Source organism: Panulirus ornatus, chromosome 13, assembly GCF_036320965.1.
Source record: "Panulirus ornatus isolate Po-2019 chromosome 13, ASM3632096v1, whole genome shotgun sequence".
Lineage (NCBI taxonomy): Eukaryota > Metazoa > Arthropoda > Malacostraca > Decapoda > Palinuridae > Panulirus > Panulirus ornatus.
In genome coordinates, this window is record NC_092236.1 from 9,872,602 (window position 1) to 9,897,222 (window position 24,621).

Consider the following 24,621-nt stretch of genomic DNA (forward strand, 5'->3'; position numbering starts at 1 on the left):
CATCCAACTCCTGAGGTAGACTTGCCATACCGCTAACAAATCTATGATATCTCACCTGTGCTTGTTATTAGACTCCAATATGTGACCATCTTTTCGCCAGCTAATTACTGGTTTTGGTCGACCATCTGCCTTGCAAGGCAATATAATTACCTCCTGGCCACTAACTGATGATGTATCTCGAGGTTCTTTGCGAATGACAGGAGCTACCTAGCAAGATACACAGCACTAAGACCACTGATACAGAGATAAAGATTACGTAGATCTTATTGTGTTGACAAGATATGCTAGGCTATTAATAAACAATATCTTTCTCTTTTCAAACAAGTCCGTCTGATTATCATATCATGATAATGTCAGTCATGTACTTCATCTGTTACATCATCAGGTGTCTGGCTTATGCCTTTTGATATAAACATGATTTGAAGGAACATCTTTCTTTATGAGCATTAATAAAAAAATCTTACCTTGTCCCGAACATAGAGAGTTGCTGAGGCTTCCTGCATACCAGCAGGATTCTGAGCACGGCAAATGTACTCCCCCTCATCTGAGGGTTTAACATGCTGCACTCCAAGACTGATACCTGTTGATATTATTCAGTGTCAATTGAAAATTTAAAAACCCAGTGACCAAGCTTAGGTATACTCATAAAGGCTAAACAGTGAAAGTGTAACAGCATTTCCACTAGTAGTCTACAAGCATATATCTAAAATAATCATATTCAGAATTATGAAATGTTGCTTTTTTTCCTATGAACAAATCATAAAACAAATTATCCATACCTAGAGGTACTAGTATCCATTGTCATGAGATTTTATCATCTTTTTCATCTAATGCTAAAAAGAAAGACAAAGGCATATCTAATATGTATTCAAACTTTCACTTAAGTAATAAAAGGGTAAGAGAGATGTGTGGTAATAAAAAAAGGGTGGTTCAGAAAGCAGAAGAGGGTGTGTAGAAATGGTTTGAACATATGGAGAGAATGAGTGAGGAAAGGTTGACAAAGAGGATGTATGTGTCAGAGGTGGAGGGAATAAGAAGTGGGAGACCAAACTGGAAGTGGAAGGATGCAGTAAAAAAGATTTTGAACGATCGGGATCTGAACATACAGAACAAGAGGCATGCCAGGAATAGGGTGTATTGGAACAATGTGGTATACTAGGGTCGACGTGCTGTCAATGGACTCAACCTTAGAATGTGAAACATCTGAGGTAAACCATGGAAAGTTCTGTGGGGCCTGGATGTGGATACGAAGCTGTGTTTTTGGTGCATTAAACATGACAGCTAGAGACTGAGTGTGAACGAATGTGGCCTTTTTGTCTGTTCTACTAGTCAATGAAAGACATTTATATGGAATATCACTGTACATACTCTTTTTATTTCCAGCAAAAGTTAAAAAGAGTACAGACCTGGCATTTTTTTACTTTAGCCATCAGAACGATCATTTTCATTAAAATAATTTTCATGTAAAGAAAGGAATGATTGCGGTATCCAGATGTTACAGCAATGAAACCTATTATGACATTCTTAACCAGACTGAATCACAATCATATCAAATTTACCAGACATGATTTGAATATAAATTTTAAGGGAATTTGCCTCAATTTGGTCAAATTACATATGCGTTAACCACCAGCTGCACATAAGTGATATTCTTATAATACATTCTGAAGGCTCTTAATGTTTTGTAAATATAGGATAAGTACTCATCTTCTCTTCAAGTATTACTTTTATCTAAAACCAATTATGTTAATAACTATGCTAAAGAAACTCACCTCGCAAGGAAACAGTGAGGCCACCAAAAGGAACAATGGGTTGGCCATCTTTGAACCAAGCGATGATAGGTGGGGGAACTCCATCAGCCCGACATGTGAACTGTATGCTTGTGCCAGGGCTTGCATACTTATCATCTGGTTCCACTGTTAGCCTTGGTGGGACTGGAAAAAGAAAAACAAGTCTTGAATTTACATGAAAAGCTATTTCTTCCTCAAAAGAGGCCAGCAAACAAGTGAAACAAAAGAGCCTCACTGTCTTCAAGAATGACAGGCAAAATCGCAATAATAGTCTGAGAACTACCCTCAGACTATTATTGCCTCAGGGCAGATTCACCTTATGCAAATCACTGTTTACCATCACCTCCTCACTAGAAGCAAGAACCATATCACAAACTCAAAAATGGATTATGCAATACAAGTAAACCTTTCATTCTTAGGGAAAAAATGTATGAAAAAGTACAGCGTCTGAAAAAAAAAAACCTTGTCTACTTCTCGATACATTTTTAAAGGCAGTCACACTTACATTTTAGTACCCTGTAATTTCTTGTCTGGCCTTGATTACCATTTGCAGATATCTGGGCATGGACTTCCAAGGCTCCTGAAGTATTCTATGTCAATGTTCTGGGTTCACAGGGTCTTAATCTTCTGAATAAGGTGAGGCACTGATGAGGTGCTGCTGGAAGCAGCCATCTGGTTATGCATTCTGAGTGCCCAGTGCAACTCAAAATCTCACAAGTACCCAAATTTTCTTACTTCCAGGTAAGAATTCAAGCTTTCTCCTCCTTAGAAAGGTGAGAACCAACCATCTTAAAGCACAAGCAGAAGGAATAAAGCACCCAGAGGTGATATTCCCTAAATGAAATAGCAGCAAGGAGTAAAGCAAGAGCATCCTTCTCTCACAATAGTGTAAGGTACACTGTGGCAGGTTGCTGTTGTTCACACCATTGGGAACACTAGTCTTAGCGTCCAGATGTACGATTACTTCACCATGAAAGGGCCATATGCTTGTAACCACAAAAAACCTAAGCTGTGTATCACCTATGAAAATACACAAAGGCAGACAATGTTTTTTGCAGACACTGTAAAAAGAGGAAAAAAGGATGGGAAGAAAAAAAGAAGAGGCTTGTCCAGTGACTTACTCTATACAAAGAAAAAGCTTTTCATGGTTCCAAAACTTGTTTTCTTCCTAACAGGAGTCAACAGTCAACAGGCAACAGGAGAATAGCTAAAATGAGATTAAGGATCTCAAGATTACCGTGGAATTATAGCCAAAATGAAATTAAGAATCTCCCAAGATTACCGTGGAATTAAAGCAGTGAAGCCAAGGGGTTACTACTCCACTGACTGAGGCCAGGGTATTATTGCCTCATTAACTAAGGCCTAATCCCTGTGGGCTTTGTGCAATTACTAGTAAACATTTGCTTAAGAGTTTCAAGTTTTATTAGCAAATGAATCAAGCTGAGATTCATCTTAGTGTCATGAAACACACTTTCAAAATCCTTTTACTCAAACAGAGAAATGGCTAAAGAAATAAATGCACAACAAAACAGATTATTTTCACCATAAAATAAAACTGAAGAGATAAAGATATGTATAAACCTTACAACTTTTCAACCATTTTCTTAGAACTCTGTTGTGTTTTTTTTATTGCTACAAAATATCAAATTTGAAAGAATGAAGCAATGATAAAAATAAAGTTCATAGCAAATCAATACAGTAAATGGAATTCTAAAACTGAAGATATTATAATCAGAATGATTCTTCATAATTAATGACACTGAAAAAACAGGTGACCAAACAAATCATAAGTGAAAAAATATTTGTTTACTAAGAACAGTAAGGGTGGCAGAAGCAGATATTCTTCCTCGATGATTAGCAGCAGTGCATCGATAGATTGCAGAGTCATTTCGTTCAGCTGATGAAATAGAAAAGGCACCACGACTGGAAATCTGAAAAAGAAGTCCATCTTAATTCCTTCTTAAATTCAGCATTTCCAAAGCTGGAACATTAAATACACATCACTGGATATTTTCTAGTATATACAACTTTACCTAAATAGATGTTTTAAATACCAACAATCCCAATACCATTATGTTGTGCTCCTTCGTAAATATGAAAGGTATTTGATGGATCTCAAAATATTTTGCATTCTGATAGAGCTGTGGGTTGGATATAATCAAAGGATAATTCTGTAATAACATGGCTGAAAATTGTTATTTAAGAAAGGAAAGTAAAAGTGCTTTGGTGAAGGGAAATATGAATCCATGGAGTGAAAGGACTGTTGATGAAAGTGATGATATGAGTAGATGACAAGTAAGAGGGAGAAATGGAATGGAGTACATCTGTACACATAGTAGATTATGTGAACAAATATGACTCCTATATATGGTTCTGTTTAGGAAAGTCAGGGAAGTCTGATGAAAGAGGAGTGTTTGAAAAGGTGTCACTGAAAAAACATAGGCTCTAGATTATGATCTACACAGAATTCAAGAGTGGCACGTTTACATATGTGCCATGCAGAGAGAATTTTAGTGGTAATTTCTGTAGAAACTTTGAAAGAGAGTGTTATGAGAGAAAACAATGACAAATAGCAGTGACTGTACTGACAGGGGAGTGGAACTGGAGAAAATGGATATCAAAGTACATCTAGTGGAGGGGATATTGCTTTACATGTACAACAGATCCCTAATGTGCAATATAGCTTTGCAGGAGCCATCTTGATATACAGTGGGAAAACAATGAAAAAAAAGGAACTGTAATATGCTTACAGTTGTGGAATCAACATCAACTGTTAACGGACTCCTTAGAAGTGCAAGTATTATGTAAGTTTTACTAACCTGAATCCTTGGTCCTTCAATTATAGGCTCATCATTTCTGGTCCATACAATATGAGGTTTAGGGATACCAGATGCTTGACATTCTATTTCCACTGGAGATCCCTCGGTTACATTTACATCAGAAGGCACCAACAGGAAACGGGGCTTGGCTGAAACTAAAACTAGAAAGAGAAGCAGTTTTGAGAGATACACTAACGAGCAAATGGCAATATTTGCGTCAGTATCTGTATTTCTGTCAATGTTTTCTAAAGTGATCACCTCTTACTTATTTGCAAATATAAAGACTTACACCTGGAAGCCCCATTTTTTAACCTTCTCTTTCTACAATGCAATTCTTTCAAACTTTGTGCTTTTTTGTATAAACTGTTCATTCACTTCAAGTTGTTCCATTCACCAATGTATTACCATTCATTTCTTCCTGTCTTGTAAAGATCTCCTCTACGTGGTTTACAGCATGTAGCCTTTTCATGTCTACATTTTCTTTCTCGAAATGGTTTGTGCATCTTGCATGAGCTTAATAATTCGGAGAGAGATTCTTTTCTCAGCATGCTCACCATATTTTCAAAACACCATCGTTTAAATGCTTGTGCGAGTGTAAACAAAGTAGATTATAGAAAACGTAATACGGCGGTATGACAAACTATAATAAACAAATATTTTACATTTTCTTTTGAAAGACACAATATTGTACTGTATATTTGTACATCAACTTAGAAAATATTTTTTATGAAAGCAATATAGCAGTTTCGTAATACATGTTAGTATTTAAACGAAAAGGGATCATTTATGGCAAAATCATAAGGGTATTCTTATGTACTAACATGTTTATTTGGTTGCAATGTAATCCATAACTCTAACTGGATACACATTCTAGTTGGTCTCATACTACACTTAATACTTCTACCTGCTCCACGAAAAGCATCTCCCTATGACTTGCTTAACCACATAGAAAGGTCCAGCACGTTAACTGGTACAATCTGCATATGCTTGCAAAGTGATTCTTCTTGTTCACTTGCAACAGGTCTTACCATATGCTGGACATTCTTCTTAATTTCAGATATGCTTGCTGCCAATGAACTTGCAGTCCCTCATGGAGGTGTACAGGTGTATTCCTCATGCTGAATGTCTTCATTTAATTTGTCTTTAGTCACCTTGTTGACAGCTTCTGGCCCTTCTCCATGAAAACAATGTCACATGATTCTTTGATGCTTGTTGTGCCATACAGAATATGACGACCGCTCACGAAGTCACCTAATCATCCAGATACTGCAGTCTCTCCTCTCATATTCTTTTCGATCTCTGTATTCATATTCCTTGCACACAATCTCTCCTGTTTGTACCACTCACGTTCGAAATCTATAATTTCAGTCAGTACATTCTTCTTTGGAGTAAAATGTATATCGAATGTGGCAAGTACATACTGTGACATTGGTTATCTACAGATGCTGGAAACACAAATGAATTATAACTGTCACGTATTTCATCCTCATCAAAGGATAGAAGTAGAGAAACCTCTTCCTCATCGGGTCTCTTCTTAAAATCTATTGCCACAACGCAGAGGTTATATTATTGCTTCTTGGTCTTTCAAGCTTGTTGAGCGTCACCTGTTAGGCATATTCTGCCCCTGTTACCATTTCTTTTTTTTTTTTTACTGGTTTGTGCGTTTTACATAGGTTGAATAGTTCGAAGGGCAGAGAGAGGGAGACTATTGCTACCTTGCTTAGCATATTCTCCAAAAAGCTCCCCAACACGCTTGAGGGTATAGAGTTGCTGATCGCAGATTCGTAAGTTGCTTTTAGAAAACGCGCTATGATAGACTGTAATGAATATGAATACTTTTTACACACACACACACACACACACACACACACACGTCTGAATGTTCTGTATCATGTATGTACTGCAGCCATTAATACATTCACATCATATAAAGTACAGACATACATGTTTTAGTCACATTTTACGAACTACCTACTTGAATACTGTACTAGAATACACTACCATTAACTTGAGAATACTTACAATCCTCACTCCCAGCCTCATTTTGCTGCTCATGAGGGGCCATTTTTGCCTTGCGGGATTTGACCTCCCCCATGGGATTTGTCGCCATGCACTCGTAATAACCAACATCTTCGTCTTGTGCGTTCTCAATCATAAGCGTGCCATCAGTGAGGATGTTGTAACGATCGTTGTCACTGATCACCTCATTGCTGTTTTGCATGAGTCAGGTAAGGTCATGAATAATTTGCAGGTGAAAAATCACTAATATTAATGTTTATTATCACTTATATCATGTTTCACAAAAATAACCACTATTCATATTTCCTGAACCTGCTTACTTCCAAAGACTTATCGCTAATCATTTATCCGACGAGGAAATATATATATATCCACGACTTTACCATTGATAATATAAATTTGAGACACTCACTTGTGGAACCATATGACCTCAGGTTCTGGGTCACCTTCGACTTTGCAAGTAAAATATGCAGTGCCACCAAACCTAACGTCCACATCAGTGGGTCCCTCTTTGATGAGAGGCTTACCTGAACAATAAACAAAAGAAGAAAAATTAGATATTAGATATGAGAAGAGACTAATTATATAAATTCACAGTGAGGAAAGGGAATGAAAGAAAGTGAAAGAAGAGAAACTTCTTTAAGCCCTTAGGGTGCGGCATCAGATTTCGGCGAGGTTTAAAAAAAATGGTATATTATCCACCAAAAATGAAAATATTTATCAAAACTTTGCTATTAACTTTTTTTCATTCTTACCAAGAAAATGTGTTTTCTACATGTCATTAAAACTCATTGAAAATCATGTTAGATAGTAGGGTTAAAGACTTGAAATAAGATGAAAGAAAAGGCACACAACCGCAGTCTATTCCCACCAAAGTTCAACACACCCACAGTCTTTCCTAAACACTGTTTCTCTTAACTATCATCCTTCTGTGATCACTACCTTTCAACTGAACCATTCCATCTCGTCAATATTTCACTTGACCATTGTCTCTTAACCACTATCTCTTAAACTATTGGTTCATCCGGTTATTGCCTCTTTTCTCACTACTTACCCTCCTGACCTCTGTCCCTTTTAACCAATGTCTCGTCCAACTAATGCCCTTTCTAATGACTATCCCTTTTAATTAATGTCTTGTCTGACGAGTTACTCTGATAACGACTGTCCCTTCTAACCGGCCTTCATCTTCATCACTACTCATCTAACCTGTTCCTTTTGACCAAAGTCTTTTCTAAAGACTGCCCTTCCCAAAATGTCCCTTTTTTGTCAATGTTCTGACCACTTTCCCTCCGAACCAGCATGTTACGTACTACCTCTTTTGAATCTTAGCCCTCATGATAGCTCACCACGGCACTGGAACTCAGAATCGTTGAGGGAGGTGAGGCTCTTGCCCTGGAGACCAGAGGGGAACTGACAGGTGGCCGCAACCTGAGTGGTGTGTTGCTTCTCCTTTACCATCTGTGCCAGCCACATCAACTGGCAGTCACACACTAGTGCATTTGAATCCAACCGCCTGAGGGTCGTGAGACAGAAATAGGGTTCACTTATACTAATGATGATAATAACACGAGCAATAATAGCACTGAAAGATAACTACTGGAGGTAAAACAATAAGGACGTTCATGATACAAAAAATGAGTGTTGCTTTAATCGATGTAGACACGAGTGAGGTTACAAAACTTGGCAAGTTAACAAGACTGTTCTCGCTATATCAGGCTTGTGTTTAATATAACACTAGCTAGTGAGAGCAGCACTATCCCTCTGGTTAGTGGTCACATACATGTCAAATGGTGCATCAGCAACTTTGGAAAGGATAATATGAAACATATAAACACGTAGCTAGAGAGGTTATACTCCAAATACACGATGATTTTGAGGAAATACTTACAGCCGTCTGAGAGAGTGTAGGTTGGAGAAGGCACCCTTGGGAACCCTCTGTAGCCGGTTGTTGTGTAGGAACCTGCAAGTTGGAGTAGTCAATCCTGGTGTAGCACCAACTCCTGCCCCTTCCTCCTGCTAAAATGCTACCTACTTCCCGCGTCATAGTCATGTCTACAATACTTTTTGTCTTCTTCAGATCTTTTTTTCTTTAAGAAATCGTTAAGTGAAAACGTCTGCCTTACCAAAGTGACCAAAGACTACATGGTTTAAATTCTTCGTTGTCAACGATCTCAAGATCAATATCAATTTCTACAACAAAAAGAATAACACAAAATGGACTTGGGAACTGGATATAAAGAGATCAATGAAAGATTGGTAGTCAATAATCAAGAATTCATTCATTGGTCGCTGGTATACAGTAAACAACTGCAACATATACAAAATGTATGAAAGATGAACAATGAATTATTAAACCGAGTGGACGATTTCATTTTGGATGAATTCAATTCCGACACAACAAATAACTGACAGGAACGAATAAACAAATCAGTGAACCGTGTGAAGCAAGGACGAGTGCTTTAAACTGCCTTTTCGTAGCAAAAAAAAAAAAAAAAAAAAGAAAAAAGCAAAACAGAATGTAAAATACAAGTGTAATCCGGAGACCTCTCAAACACCCTCTTCAAATACTCTATACACCCCCAGGGGATCCATGCATCATCGGTTCGACAATCCTGCTCTAAAAGGACAATGCATCGATGTGATTTACATTTTGTTCTGCTAACATACAGATGACGATATATACACAGATTATCCAAACATGAATTACTGCAAATGCTACACTACTATCAAATATCTGCAATTTGGCTTGGGTTCCATTCAATATATGGCAAAGTAAAACCTTAGACTTTTCAGTTCTTTCAGTCTTAAGCATATTGTTACAAAAAAAAAAAAATATCCTTAAATCAAAAGAATTTAGGTTACCACCAAGAGATAATCAATACTGTACTATATACACAATTAACCTTGCCTAAAATACTAAATCTAGTAATGGTCAACATGCATTATATTAAAGGAGTTACCGTTTTTTAAGGATTATGTATCTTACACCAATAATATGAGTAATAGTGGTTAAAACTACAAACAGCCTATGTCCCAATAAAGCTTGAGCTACCCCAAAGTTGAAAAGCGAGGATACACTTCCGACGCTGTCCAAAGAAGGTTAGATCCGCAACCAGGCTCGTCTGAGACTTTGATGAAGCTACCTAAAAGCAACAGCGAATTTGTCACAATACTGACCTGCCCGGAAACATCATTTGTTATCAAACCGTTTGATCAGTCGTAGGTGCAGTTAAACATACAGTGTATATATCTAATTCTTACAGGTGTTTAACAAACATAACTCAAAGGATCTACCCTCTTGAACACGGCTTCAAACCCCTTTTCCCTGAGGACCGAATTAATTGCAATTGTGATCTCCAGCCAGAGGAGGGCCCTAGCATGAGCAAGGGGTTCTTAAACCTTAAACTCATACTTCCCATAACATGAAAATATATGCAGCCTAAATCTTTAGTTTAATTTCTGTTAGATTTAAATAGGTGTGGTTACACAAAGATGGAAGAAAAGCTACCTCCATTTGCTAAATGAATAAACCTTTGCTAATCAGAGCTAAGATCTTTCAAACTTGAGCCAGTCGTAACAAGGGTCTACATGAAAACTAAAAGATCTAGAAATTATTAACAATTGTGATACCACCGAACATGTATCGTGAAATGGATAAATCATCTTGGTACCTGACTAGGCTCACAAATGCAGTTTAGTTGCGGACGGCTTTGACAGCAACTGACGACTTTGGTGCCATATCCACAGCTGAAATATCAGATCTCCAGTTTCTAAATTATACATGGTGCTTGATAAAAATCAGTACTCATAACCGTCTAAAAGTACTTTCAGCTGTGGTGAACCTCAGCCTGTCTTTCAATACTTCAGTAGTGTCTCTAAACCCTGTTATTAAAGTGAAGGTCCCGAATTCCAGTTCACACACCATGCACAAAAATAGACGAAAAGGGGGAAGGGAAACTCCATACATTAGACCGTAAAAACCAAGTAAATAAATAGGCTATTTACATAAACCGCTACTTGTACTCTAGGAGAAGGGGAATAAATGAATCATTCCAATTAAGGAAATTAGAAAACGGGGATAAGTGGCGTGCTATTAAATCATCCATAACCCTCTACTTTTCATTACTTACAGCCTCTGTAACCTATGCAAGTTGGAGAATACATCGGGTCTTAATTTTTCAATCTTGTTGAAATGAAGGTATCTGTAAAACAGGCGGACACACATTAGGCCATCCACCCACCCCATCCGTTGACAACTTAAAAGTTTAGCCCCAGACCAGCTACCACCTGACACAACCACTTGCACAAGACGACCAATTTAGGCACATTTCTACTTCAGTTTCTATTGGCTAAGGACACTAAAGCTAAATTGTTCATGTCAGGTGGCAGAACAGGTGTGCATTCTCATCCCATTCACATATAATTCTTAAGCTACTAAATACTTACAGCCGCTCCAGGCTGGTCAAATTGGAGAAGGTGTCGGCCTCGAAAGTTGCAAGGTCGTTGAAATGAAGGTACCTGGAATGACGAGGGAGTGTGCAGGGTGAGGTAACGTGTGTAGCGTTGGGTGGGCGTGAGGGCGTGGTACTCGTCTACTTATGTCTATGACGTGCGGAAACAGAATGGAAGTACGGGGGTTGAGAGGTGTTTATGTGTACATCAAAAAGAATATATGACATGCAACGCAAGTGACTTCAAAACTTAAATATATTTAACTGCTTATCCGTCGGCAAAGTACTGACGAGCAACCTAGTTCAATCATATATATAAAACTGATATGAAGGAAATAGACTAAACAACTAAGTTAGCAACTTAAACGGGGCGAGAATCTTAAGAACATCGTAAATTTCAAAAACTCTAAAGTAATCATGGCTCACCAACAGTAGCAGCAGTATAATGAAGACATTAGTTTCAGCAAGAAAATCGTTGTGCACTACATTCAGCATGAATGAGGTAAGCTGGCAACAAAGATGGTAAAAATGAGTAGTTACAATGACCACTTCTGGTCCACGCCGGCAGTCATATATTCCGATGTGTTAACAGCATGCGTCCGTAATGTCGACTGTGGTACCCCTGGGGCACGTGTAAACATCAGCGGTTGGACGTACGGGCGGGTAGTGGTTCCGGGATGGGTAACAGTGTGGTAAAAGAAGCTGTTTTTAATGGTGTGGATGTGCGCTCCTTGTTTTGGAACTGATGTGTACAACGATATCATACATTTTTAAATGAAAAGACGTTGTGGGGATGATTCTCGAAGTGGAAGTGATGCTGTCGGGGAGGGTTGACTGCATGGCTGTACTGTGAGCTGTTGTTAGCAAGGTGTTAGGAGTATAATGCATGATGTGCAAGACTGCTCTTGATATCAGGTCGAGGCGCGGATATGAATACAGGATTGTGCTGGTGGTGGTAGTGGACAAGGTGTGATGTGAGTGTGGACGGTATATTTGTTGTGATTAATAATACAATGCAGAGCTCATGAGGGTGGGCGGCATTCGCTGCGGGAATCCTGAAGTCAGGAGGTACTGCTACACCTTGAGTGACAGGAGTGCGCCTCAACTGAGGACGAGAGTATTTAATCATTGTCAGTTTAGTTCACTGATAGTGTGAGGGGTCGTCTGTATCAAACAACCAGACTTGGTATTCTGTGGTTTCGGTTGTTCAGTCAGGGTACCTTATAAAGGTACTTACATTCTATATTCTTAAAAACTAAATATATGATGTAACTGATGTGGGAAAATTACTAAAATTCTATAAGCATACTTGATACTATTAACAATAATCGTGTAAGAGCGACAGTACGATCCCTGAATAATAAAGTTACGACCCTTGGGTATAATAGCGCAGCCTTTCACCTAACTCTTTAAGTGTCGGCTCAAAGGCCAAGCCATCGTTCCCAAAGGTAGCAACGAATGTGAAACAGGAACGTACATCGTGCGCGAGGATTGTGCCATCGTGATCCAAGGGTTAATATAAGAAAAGAAGCGGTTAGTGAAGTCTGTGTTGGATGTGAAGCCAAAAAAGGGACATTATTGCTGGAGGGCAACTCGCGCTACATCAAAAGTCAGATACATCGTCAAGTTTAATGTGAACCTTCACAGGAAGCTGCCCACCTCCAGTGTACAGGAGTTTTCTGGCAATGTGGATAACATTGTAATCAAAAGCTATAGACAACAGTGGATTCTATACAGGTGTATTAAGCATGCTTCTAATGGGAGAGGGAAAATAAACTCATCACTTTCAAAGTCATTTTGTAAAATCCTGAAGTTCACAAAATGTATATACTAACTATATATATATATATATATATATATATATATATATATATATATATATATATATATATATATTATATATATATATATATATATATATATATATATATATATATATTATATATATATATATATATATATATATATATATATATATATATATATATATATATATATATATATATAATTTGAAACTTGAAAAAAATAAGCTGAGGAGGACAGTGCATGATACTTAAGTCATGAAAGAAATAACATTATATAGCAGTATAAGCTTACTTACGCTCATAAACTTAATAAATAAAGACTAACAGATATTCATTAATCATAGAGCGAATTTGTTTTATATGTGTCAGGTCACAGAATAGGAACGGAAGGTTTGCTTTATACATTAGGTCACAGAAGAGGACTGGAAGGTTTGTTTTATACGTTAGGTCACAGAACAGGTGTGGAAGGTCTGGCGAAGAAGGTAAAGAAAACGTTAGTGTTTACTCACAGTTGTTCCAACTTGTCGAGGCCTTGGAACACCTGCTTCTCAATAACCCGTATCCGGTTCTTATAGAGGTACCTGAGAGAGAGAAGGTGTTGCAGTAGCAGTGAGAGGCAGCCACCCAGCACTATGTACACACTCACCTTCCAAACCCAAACCTACCCCCTTCACAGCATTACATCCGACACCCTCTGTGCCCACATTGACTCCCTCAGTATAATTCTGGGTAAAGTTTCTATCCACATCTAACAGCTCTAACAGCTGGAACTCCTCCAACAGCTTTGACTTTGTGAAAACTCCCTCCGACAGCTCTAACATATAACTCCCATTCAACAGCTCTAACAATCACTTTCCTGTAACAGCAATCTTAAAACTTAACCATACTCTAATGGGCTTTGATATATGATGACTCCCCTCTAATAGGATTATAACACTGAACCCCCTTCAGCAGCTCCTATCATTTGACTCCCTCCAACAAGCAGCGTAAGCAGTCTGTCTCAGAAGATTTTATGAGAAGTAACTGAGAGAAATCAGCATACGAGTAAAGTCTCAGTGATGAAAAAAGAGTAAAAAAAAAAGGGGGGGGGATTCCATTCAGTCTTATGGTGGGTGCTTCGACTACACACACATTCTATAAGCCAAATGACTGCCCAGCTACTGACTAAAGGGTCTCAGCTGTCGACAGTTCGAAAGGTCAAGCTTTAACCTTTGGCCAAATGTCCCTTAGGAGCTTATTCGAGGAAAGCAAGGACTCCACACCACAAGAACCATCAAGCCAATAATGTTACACAGCTGAATAATGATAATGATAAAAGCGTATGAAATTCCTGAATGAAAACATCATCTTAAAGAATACATGAAAATAAAAGTTTCTATATAAAGAATACATGACATGGCATCAACATTCTGCTAGGGAATAAAGCATGTCTTACCTCTAAATTTCGATGTGTAGTGTCAGTCAAAGGCTGCTACCAAAGTGAAATATCACCACATCAGGCAACTACCCAAGGACTTGGGATATCATAATATCTAATGAAAATTTCAACGTTGCTGCCATGAGCTTAGATGTGCATCGAGTTTGTATGATCCTATGAATTTAAAGCAGCAATCTTTACTTAAGGAGTTACCCGATGTGATACAATCTTCAGGAGGGCTCCCTCTGAATTCTAATACCTGAATTTGGTAATAATGACATCACCACAGCACTTGGTTCCTGACCGACCTGCAGTTTTCATACTTAGTCCTGAGGGTGTGAGTGAGTGACGGGGAGCCTTAGTCACTCGTGTCACAACACTGACTGGGGAGGGAACCTGGGGAGTGATGAGGAACCTTAGGTCGCCACAATACTGAATGAGGGGGACTACCAAGGGAGTCACAACATGAACTGGAGGGACCGGCTGGAGACTATTGAGGAGCTTTAGTTATAGGTGTCACATAGAATTACTACCCCATTACTTGGGGAGAAATGAGGAGCCTTAGTCGTGGGGGTCATAACTAGGGAGCTTGACACCCGTCTCGAGCCTAGCTCTTCAATGCATCTGGTACTTACCTGTGGCGTAACCACTTGACGACTTGTGTGTGTGTGTGTGTGTGTGTGTGTGTGTGTGTGTGTGTGTGTTCACTAGGGTACGATCAAATCAGTGACATACGGTACGACCTTTTGTCCTTTAGTCTGTCCACACTGGCACCACCAGCATCTGACACTCACCTGGACGTGACCTGGCCAATCTCTTCATCTAACTGATATCAAGTTGCCATTAAATCTGAATAATATCATACACGCATATAATTTTGGGGGGAATATTAGGATTCAAATCTGTAATGGAACAAAAGCCAGGACAGTGCTTCAACGGCAGATTAATAAACTAATGGACGAAAATGAGGGTCATACGAACATGGTTCTTAAGAAGAACGCTGGGTTCAGCCAAGTTTGGCACGGTGGATTAAACCTCAAGATAGTTTGGGCGAATGAGAACGTAGTAGATGTACAAATAGGGTACGTGTGGGCTATATTCAGGAGGCAACAAATATAAAATCTTTTCTTTCATTTAAAAGAGAAGACTGAAAAGCGGCGCTCAACTGTTATGTCATTAACGTAAGCGACGAAGGACGTAGAGACTTGAAGGCAAAGTTGGATCGAACGTAAAGACATGGAGGAGTTCCAGCAAGATCTATTATCAATACCCAACGTCTCACGCTTTATACGACAAATGAACACGATTACTATCACTGCTGACCCAAGTATTTGTGTTTAAGACCTCCACCTGACTCACATATACATGGCTTAGCATAGAGTGAGCCGCTGCTTACCCTGGTCCAGCTGACCAGATATGGTCTAGTTGACGGTGGTCTGGGAGGGTTCATGTCTGCCCCGGGATTTGGGATGAGACGTAAGTTCACTACTGTACCTCTGCTCACCTATGATAGTCTATGTATGCGTCAGCTATGACCAACAGGGCTTGTGTCTACGATATCAGCACTAGGTCTCAACACCTTTAACTTTCGCTATGTTAGTGTGCACACGCTATCGTATCTTTCAATCCAATCAGGAGTGTGTGTGAGCACATTTGGGACTAACATTTCTACCTGCTTCCAAGAATCTCTCTCTCTCTCTCTCTCTCTCTCTCTCTCTCTCTCTCTCTCTCTCTCTCTCTCTCTCTCTCTCTCTCTCTCTCTCTCTCTCTCTCTCTCTCTCCCATATCTACTGTTTACTTAGCAGGTCCTTCTAATCGATTTGAAGCACTCCAAAATGGGGTGACCTTTGACATGTCCATGCAGGCCTTTAGTTTGTAACCCCCCCATCTAACTCAGGAATTTTACCAGCCTTAAAAGGCGATTTAAGTACACAACAATACCCCATTCGGGAGGGGACACAAGTGCTTTCAACGGCATTATCACTGCTTTATGTCTCTTGTTTTACGAGTGTGCAAAACCCGCCCTCCCATCTTCTTTGGTGACGCAGTGTCTGTTTTGCTGCCTTGCTCATGAGACTCGGTCTAAGTTGTCGCCTTTTTCTGCTTCCCCGCTTTTGTAAAATGATAAAAATTCCATGAATTCTTCCTCGAGTTGAGAAGGACTTTTCATTATGTGCAAAAGTCCGAATTTTCATATTTTCTAAAACTTTATTAATGCAGTATTTTAGCATTTTACAAATCTGTATTGTTTTTTTTTTTCATTTTGGGATTGAGAGCAGCGAACCATCATGCCTCATCACATAACTCAGGGGAGGATTACGCAAAGCGCGGCTGGCGTGTCTGCTGACGGGGTTGGGAGGAGGTGTTGAGAAGGACTCCTAACAGCAATGACACACCTGTCTAGGGGAATGGCACATTAAGGAGGGTGTCGGCCCGGTAAGTAAGGCTATTTAGCGCTAGTGATAACCAGAAGGGAGTAGTCGTGGTCTGTGTAGAGAACCAACTGCACTATGGTACGTCGTGGCTATGGTATGCCGTGGCTATGGTACGTCGTGGCTATGGTACGTCGTGGCTATGGTATGCCGTGGCTATGGTACGTCGTGGCTATGGTATGCCGTGGCTATGGTACGTCGTGGCTACGGTACGTCGTGGCTATGGTACGTCGTGGTGACTAGTGGTATTGGTGCCTGGCCACCGTCCCTTCTCCCACCTCCCACTTGATGCTTGATTTACAGATTACTTAAGCAACGCACCGAGACATACTGAGAGACTGACCATGCTTCTTTGTGAGGGAGATCTCGGTACTTACCAACCTGAAGCATTGACAGTGTTCGAAGCCATAGGGGTCTGGGTTAGGAGACCACTGGATTCACGCACTGTGCTTGTATTACCCAGGGGATATCATATTTACTCCCTCTACTGCTCGTAAGACACGAGTGATAATACTTTATCACTAATTCATACTGTCATATTTAGAACCGTTCTGTGGCGCTGATGGGGTGAAGGATGACCCCACTATTGTACAGTTCCTCTCCAATGTAACTGCAGAATGTTTATCTTTTTTAACTCCCCCCCCTCTCTCTCTCTCTCTCTCTCTCTCTCTCTCTCTCTCTCTCTCTCTCTCTCTCTCTCTCTCTCTCTCCATTTCGAGGTTTACTCATAAAAAACACATCTATTTTTTTTTCTCAGCTGTATAATACTTTTTATAACCACCGTGTGAATGCTTCCCCCACACCGCCCAACACGGCCGTGTGTCTTCACCCCTGTACAAGTCATATGCTTGTAATCCTCCTTGGACGATGTAATTGTAAAGTATTCTCTTCTTTTTTGTCAGTTACAGTGTTGGTCAACCTCAGTGTTCCCAGTTCTGTGATGTCTACAGTACCATACTAACCTGCTTCTCAAGATTCAGGCTCTACTTCGCGGTACGGGAAACCCCCTACACAAGACCAACTGCCGTGAAATGTTTACGTCTTGACTCCTGTATGTATTATAGACATCTAAAACCAAAAGCAAATACGCAAAACGCTCAGGTTGGATCCCAATATTTCTGATCGAAGCGTAAGAATTCACCGTCATCTGTCAAGTATAAAGTTGATATCTCGAGGGGGGGATGTTGGTGTAATACATTTTGAATACAAAGATTCGAGGAACACTTTTTTTTTTTTTCTATGTGCGGAACTTTCACACGAACGCCTAGAGAAAGCAAACGGGGCCTTCGAGGATGATCCTGACACTACCAGCTCACTGGTCTGGTCACCTTCAAGAGTCAGTGACTTACAGACGTTCACAGTAATTACAACCGCAGAAGCGGACGGGATAATTAGCTTATTCCCGCGGTAAGGAGGCGGTCATGAGCAGGTCACCAAGGCTTTTCAACCGTTGGCGCTCTTTTACTTAATGAGTACGTTCGAACCTTCGCCTAAATACACACAGACATATTAAGAGTCAATAAGCCTTAAATCAGTTAGCATAAGACAACCTGAATCAAGTTCTACTAAGACGACCCTAATTTAAGAAGGGAAACCTTTGGAAATGAGGGTGCGTGCTGGAGGCAGGAAGGGCCACTTGACTCGACCCGCGCGCCGCCCCAGTGCATTCTAACTAGCGCACATCAGTGGGACGTTGGACTGTGTGTTGGTGCAGACGTTATCTCTGTGATGATGACGGATCCCACGTTCAAAAGACTGACGTACATGACGAGATCAGAAGTAATGTCGGTCCAACTTATTTCATTGTCAGCCCTTGTAAAGAGGTTAACGTGCACTAAACAATGCCGTGTGGGTCCGTTTCATGCGTATCCTACCCTATAATTATCCCTATGCAGCCACTACTTTAACTTTTTTCCGTCCTTTAATGACCTCCTCTCCTCCCACTCCTTATAAGAAACTGCCAGTTCTTAGTTTCCTCTCCCCTCATACAACTCTGGGACAAAAATCACTTTTCGTTTCCTTTACATTTGAGACTCATCAACCCTCCTCAGTACTATGGCACTGTACACTGCCTATCCATCCCCCTCAGCCAGTTCCTCTCGTGTTTATTGCTTTCCTGGTCCTCCTGACCCTCACCACACTGGTAAACCGGATGCATCCCAGAGGAGCATCATCGTAGGTCCTCCTGCCCTGCTCACCACTGCTGGCAAACCGGATGCACCCGGTAGGGTCGCCACTAAGAACATCAACAAAATGTAGGACCTACTGTCTCCAACGAGGCCATATTCGGTCAGGGAGACTACGATCACTCCATCTCCTGCCATGGTGCTCTTTGCTATCTTCCTCATTACCATGTACACAACGCACGGCTTGTTAAGGCACCTCACGCCGGCAGTAAAGTTTTTACTGGGGGAGTGGGGGGAGCGATCTCAGCTTTGTGCCGTTGACAAAATATCATAACGCTATACGGAGTAGTTCTTATCGCGCGATCCGCCCCGGGTCCCGAAAGAATCCCCGACTTAAGCAAGCGTCTCGCACTGCATTCTCCAAAAATGTTAGATTCTCAGTTTTCTATCCATGTACAATCAACGTTCCGATGATCTTCTCGGCGGTGAGTAATGTTTAGTAACCTTATGTCCCCGAGTGGTTCCATCCGTGAGCTGTGCGATCAGTTACGTTCATACTAGGATAGACCACGTACCTTACCTAGAATAGCAAGCGAACTTTGGTCTGCATCTCCGCGCCACCAACGCAGTGAATGACGGCAGGTTTAACCTTTCAGGCATAAAACCCCAATACAGAGATCGACTTCGAGAGTTCGGACAGGACCTGATTTTGACCTCAAACTATACTTTCTTCAGCGGCGAATGGACCAAATTTTCTACAGCGCCTACGATGTGTGAAGAACACGTGGAAACAAAAGTTCCTTCCGAACGCTTATAGCCAATGTAAAATACACACAGAACGCATCAACATCCGCTAGTAAACATAAGGAGTTTTAACTACAGCAGAGCTCATAGCCTTGAAAGGTTAATCTCATTTTACTTCTAAATCATGGACCAGTCTATTTGTGGGTACTTACCAGCAGTAAACTACCCAGGGCGGCGCCACTTCAGTAAATATCAAATTATTCGAGCAAGTGAAGAGACCAGTTTGTAAATGATGCACTAGGACGCTGTGCAACATCTACTAGCAAGGCATCAAACACACGCAAGACGTGCCACTTTACTAGCCTATCGCGCAAACCAGTTTCCCTGCAAATGTCAGTCATGTGTCACACTTAGGCTGCATATTTCCAAATGTTATATTCTGGTATTACAATACTGCATCTTTTAGACTCGAGTAAATGATTATTTTTCCTACAACTCCATCAACTTGTTCACATATACTTACCGAGACGGTTTTAATGTTGTGGGAAATGGGTCGTCCGTACTGAACTTCGTTAGCGGACGACAGAGACACAACGACAACGTCTCTTATTACCAGAATAGACTTACTGACTGCCTGAGGGTCTGAGCTGTACCTACAATACTGGATCAGATCCATCTGACCATTACCTGGCTGTGCAGGTAGACGTGGCACCACAGCCTCATACTTACAGATATCGTAGAGACTCCAGACCAGTGAAGGACCCGTTCTGTAGCCTCGATATGTGGTTGTTGTTGAGCAATCTGAGGAGGGAAAGAGAAGGCATTTTTGAATTAGTCGATCGTTGTTATCATGTGTATGGCCGTCTGGTTACTTAGAGGAGTAAGAACTAAAATGGTCTCACTCCTTGGAAACTTTCTGGCCTGACAAAAGAACAAACATCCCGAATATAATAGAAAAATAAACAATTTTCTATCTGATTGCTGATAGGTTACCTTTTGAAAGTCAAACTTAAAGAACATAATACAGCGCTGAAGAACCTGATTCATAAAAACGAAATAAAAATCTTTAATAAATTTCTGATGAAATGAGATTTCAAAATTGCATTAATTTGTTTATCGATAATACATTAAATATTTTCTTCACACACACACACACACACACACACACACACACACGGACTTATAAATAAGGCAACATTCAGTACACTGTACGCATCACACGTAAGGCCAAGGCAAGAATGTGCAGCTTAAGTTTGGTTACCGCACTAAAGCACAAAGAACTAATCGAGAAGGTTCAGAGGAGGACAACAATGATGGTATCAGAATTAAGAGAGCGGAGCTCAAGTGAGACTTTTTCCAACCTTTATGTTTTTAAACCTGTTTGATGAGGCTAATAGTAAACAATTCTTCGAAAGACCCCAAAGACTGGAGAAGAGGCCATAACGAAATTAAGCAACGAACTTGTTACAAAAGATAAGACGTACTACTTTTACGGTATAAGAGTAATGGATGGCAGAAATAAACTGAGTGATGGAACTGTAAGAAGAGTAGGAGGTGACCTCCTTTTACATTTCTAAACCAGATTAATGATGTAGACAGGGAACACGTCTTCCAAAAATGTATAGACATAACAGCCAGAAGACACAGCATGAAATTAAGCTAGAAACTTACTAAGAAAGATGTAAAGAAATACTTGTATATGATAAGACTGGTGGATGAATGGAATAAACTAAAAGTGGACGTGATAAATGTGGACAGCACACAGAAGTTTGAAAGATTGTACGATGGTAGAGAATGTTCAAGAGATGCGGCTCCACGAGTGTAAAATACCCGCCTCGAACGGTGCCAATTGCCACTGGCAAATGAACAGAAAGAAAATCCACATGGGTTGATTGATAGATATTCTATGATGCTGTTACAAGGAAATGACGGATGGACTACATCTTATTCTTATCTAACAATGAAACTTTACTGCACCCGTGCGATACTGTTGAACCATCACTACTACTAATACTACTACTGCTATTAATACTATTACTACTATTATTACTTTATTGATAATAATAATAATAATAATAATAATAATAATAATAATAATAATAATAATGCTAGACGATTAATGAGTAATTCTTTATAATAAGAATTCCTAGATGAATTCTCACACTAGGGCATGTTTGGAAAGGATGATCATCAGCGTGCTATCAACAGGCTTCACAAAAGAGACCATTACTGACGCTGCAGCAAGGTGTGAGGCGCCCCTAGTCCTCCTGCAGGAGAAGAATGCGTGGGGCAGCATGAATAAATATGCCAGTGTTGCTGGAATTCTCTCCTCCCTGGACCTTGAGCTGGGTATCACAGTTTTAAGATAGCTCGAACATGGCAGCATCCCGTGATGGTACCAGATAGATGACGAGAGAGTGCAAATGGGAAGCAGTTGAGTTGATGTTGCGAGTAAACACCGAGTCAGGACGTTGACTGAAGTATTATTTCCAGTGTGGGTAGTGGGTGAGGTGTACGGCCCAGGTGTTCGTCCCCTTGCAACACCTTGAGTGACGTGCAATATATTATGGCTGACCCCACCCTCCCTGTCCAACAAGTGGGTAGAAGCACCACCTTGGTCCTGCAGGAGCGTGATATGAGCTGGCCATCCCACTTGTCAAGTCGAAGAGAAGCGTAGAAGGAGAGAGGATATTCATACTCATATTTTCACCACAGAAACCGTTCTCTAAAGCCTTCCAACCTCTCCTCTTTTCGCAGTTTCAAGTCTTATCATTATGCCAACGTGAGTGTGGTGGGACTCGATGCAGCGGTTGATAGGGCTTGCGATTGCAGTGTCGAATAAAAGTGTTTGAAAAGTATAATAGTGTACTTGAGAATATCCCAACCTCACTGGAATACTAGAAGGTCTTACCACATTCATGGGAACCAAACTAAAGCTGAAACCTTCCTATACATGACCTTTATCATCTGACTAAAAACTCGAACGTAAGGTTAAGTAAACATAAGCTTCTTCGTGGTCTCGTATTTGCATAAACTTACACGACAGGAGCCCCAACAACGAAGCGCAAGTCTTTCATATCCTTACACCACCACTACCAAAACTGGCAGGGTTGGCGGATGGTATTCTCAAGAGGCAGAAATACTAACGAGCTGATGGCCAGCGTACGATACTCTTCTCTCAAAACAGCAGCAGTGCCATGATGATGGTCGGCGTACGATACTCTCCCACAATGGCAGCAACACTGCCATGATGATGATCGGCGTACGATACTCTCCCACAATAGCAACACTGCCATGATGATGGTCGGCGTACGATACTCTCCCACAATAGCAACACTGCCATGATGATGGTCGGCGTACGATACTCTCCCACAATAGCGTCACTGCCATGATGATGGTCGGCGTACGATACTCTCCCACTACAGCAGTACTACCATGCTGATGGCGGTGCAGTGTGCTCCAGAGGAGAGGTCACATGATGGGCAGTGGGTATACCCGGAGCTCCATTAGCATGCACTGGACAACAGACATCTGATGAATACTGAAATCTATCTAAGGGTTACTTCGCCAGTGAAGACTTCGTCTTGCACACGTCTGTCTCCCTCTCGTACACCTGCCTAACCATGCCGGTGTAGTCTACCACTGTTGCACTCAACACTAACTGCTAAGAGTTGAACGGAGTAAAAGACATCCCTCTCGCCAGCTATCGTGGTGGTGACGATGACAACACTGTCACCATGGCTACGATGCCTGGTGACTCAAGGCGTTGTGAAGGGCTGGCTAACACGGGCCTACCCCCCTCTCCATCTCTCTCTCTCTCTCTCTCTCTCTCTCTCTCTCTCTCTCTCTCTCTCTCTCTCTCTCTCTCTCTCTCTCTCTCTCTCTCAGGACAGAGCACAATCAAAGCCACTCCGTACACCCTCCAGATACGATCACACCACCCTCGCCTTGGAGGGAGGCAGTCAAGCACTATCATTCGCATCATTAACCCTTACCCTGACGAAGTGGTGGAGGAGGGAGGGACAGGGGAGATGAGAGGGTAGGGCAAGGGAAGGAGAGAATGTGCGGGCCGCCCACACGCCCATGGCTAAGCGCCCCGCCAACTAAACACTTGTAAGACATCTCCAAACACTGGTGACGACCCGCAGGAAATGAGTTAACAGCCGGTGATGAATATGGGCGGGGCAGTGGGGTCATGGGTTGGCCACCGGGGTCCCGGGTAGAATAATGGAGTCCCGAGTGGGGCTATGGGGTCTTGGGTGGGATTATGGGGTCCTAGGTAAAGTATAGGGGTCTCGAGTAACGTACAGGGACCTGGGTTGGATAATGGTTGGCTGGGTTAGTGGGGACCTGGGTAGGTGGTTGGGTTAGTGGGGACCTGGGTAGGGTACCGGTGTCCTGGGTGGCGCGGCACAACAGGATATGACAGACAGTGAGTGAGGTGTACAAGTTGGGCGACTGAGACGGAAAAAAAAAATTGTGTGTGAGTGATAATGATACATAAAGGAGGGAGCAAAAGGGCTGGTGGTATAAACATTAAATGGAACAGTTGGTGGCCTTGCGAAGTTGAAGAGAAGAGCTGTGGTTCAGGAGTGGAAATGAAAGACAAGTGGTAAAAAAGAGTCACGAGAGACTTGTGGTAGCAGGCAGCTCTCGTGGTGCCTGACTGGCAGCCCAAACTGTGGTGGCAGAGAAAAAAGTCGGGTGGACGGAAGGAGGGAGACAAAGCAGCGTTGTTGAACTGGTGGTAGCGTACCACGAATGTAAGGGCAGAAGAGAAGGAAATAGCAGTAAGGAGAGACGGGGTTGTGGGTTGAGTTGACACACGTCGAGGGACGGGGATGACAATGGACGATAGGGGAGGGAGACTGAAAGTGGAGAAAGATGTCAGACAAAGGTAACGGCGCTAAAAAAAAAGAGAGAAGTAAACGGAAGAATGACTTAAAAATCATATTGAGAGATGGGGAGAGACAGCACCCTTATGCTGCAGGAGTTGGTGGTCGGGACGACTGCCTCAC

The 24,621-nt window shown here is 41.2% G+C and overlaps 1 protein-coding gene across 3 annotated transcripts in view; it reads right to left on the reverse strand.

Annotated features, from left to right (window-relative positions):
- The window catches only part of Pxn (Peroxidasin), a 314,522-nt gene that overhangs the window by 62,823 nt on the left and 227,078 nt on the right, over positions 1–24,621 (reverse strand). For 2 of the 3 annotated variants that reach the window (XR_011713564.1, XM_071668548.1), the window contains exons 3-14: positions 20,333–20,404; positions 13,394–13,465; positions 11,075–11,146; positions 8,517–8,588; positions 7,975–8,141; positions 7,041–7,155; positions 6,632–6,819; positions 4,610–4,770; positions 3,601–3,721; positions 1,773–1,934; positions 465–580; positions 56–207 (exon numbers count right to left, since the gene is read on the reverse strand). Coding sequence is in view for 2 of the 3 variants with exons in the window: in XM_071668548.1 (XP_071524649.1) it covers positions 56–207; positions 465–580; positions 1,773–1,934; positions 3,601–3,721; positions 4,610–4,770; positions 6,632–6,819; positions 7,041–7,155; positions 7,975–8,141; positions 8,517–8,588; positions 11,075–11,146; positions 13,394–13,465; positions 20,333–20,404 (1,470 nt within the window). In the remaining variant the exon portion in view is untranslated. Of the gene's footprint in view, positions 1–55; positions 208–464; positions 581–1,772; positions 1,935–3,600; positions 3,722–4,609; positions 4,771–6,631; positions 6,820–7,040; positions 7,156–7,974; positions 8,142–8,516; positions 8,589–10,758; positions 10,831–11,074; positions 11,147–13,393; positions 13,466–20,332; positions 20,405–24,621 lie in introns of all 3 variants that reach the window. The other variant, XM_071668549.1, reaches the window with a different exon arrangement.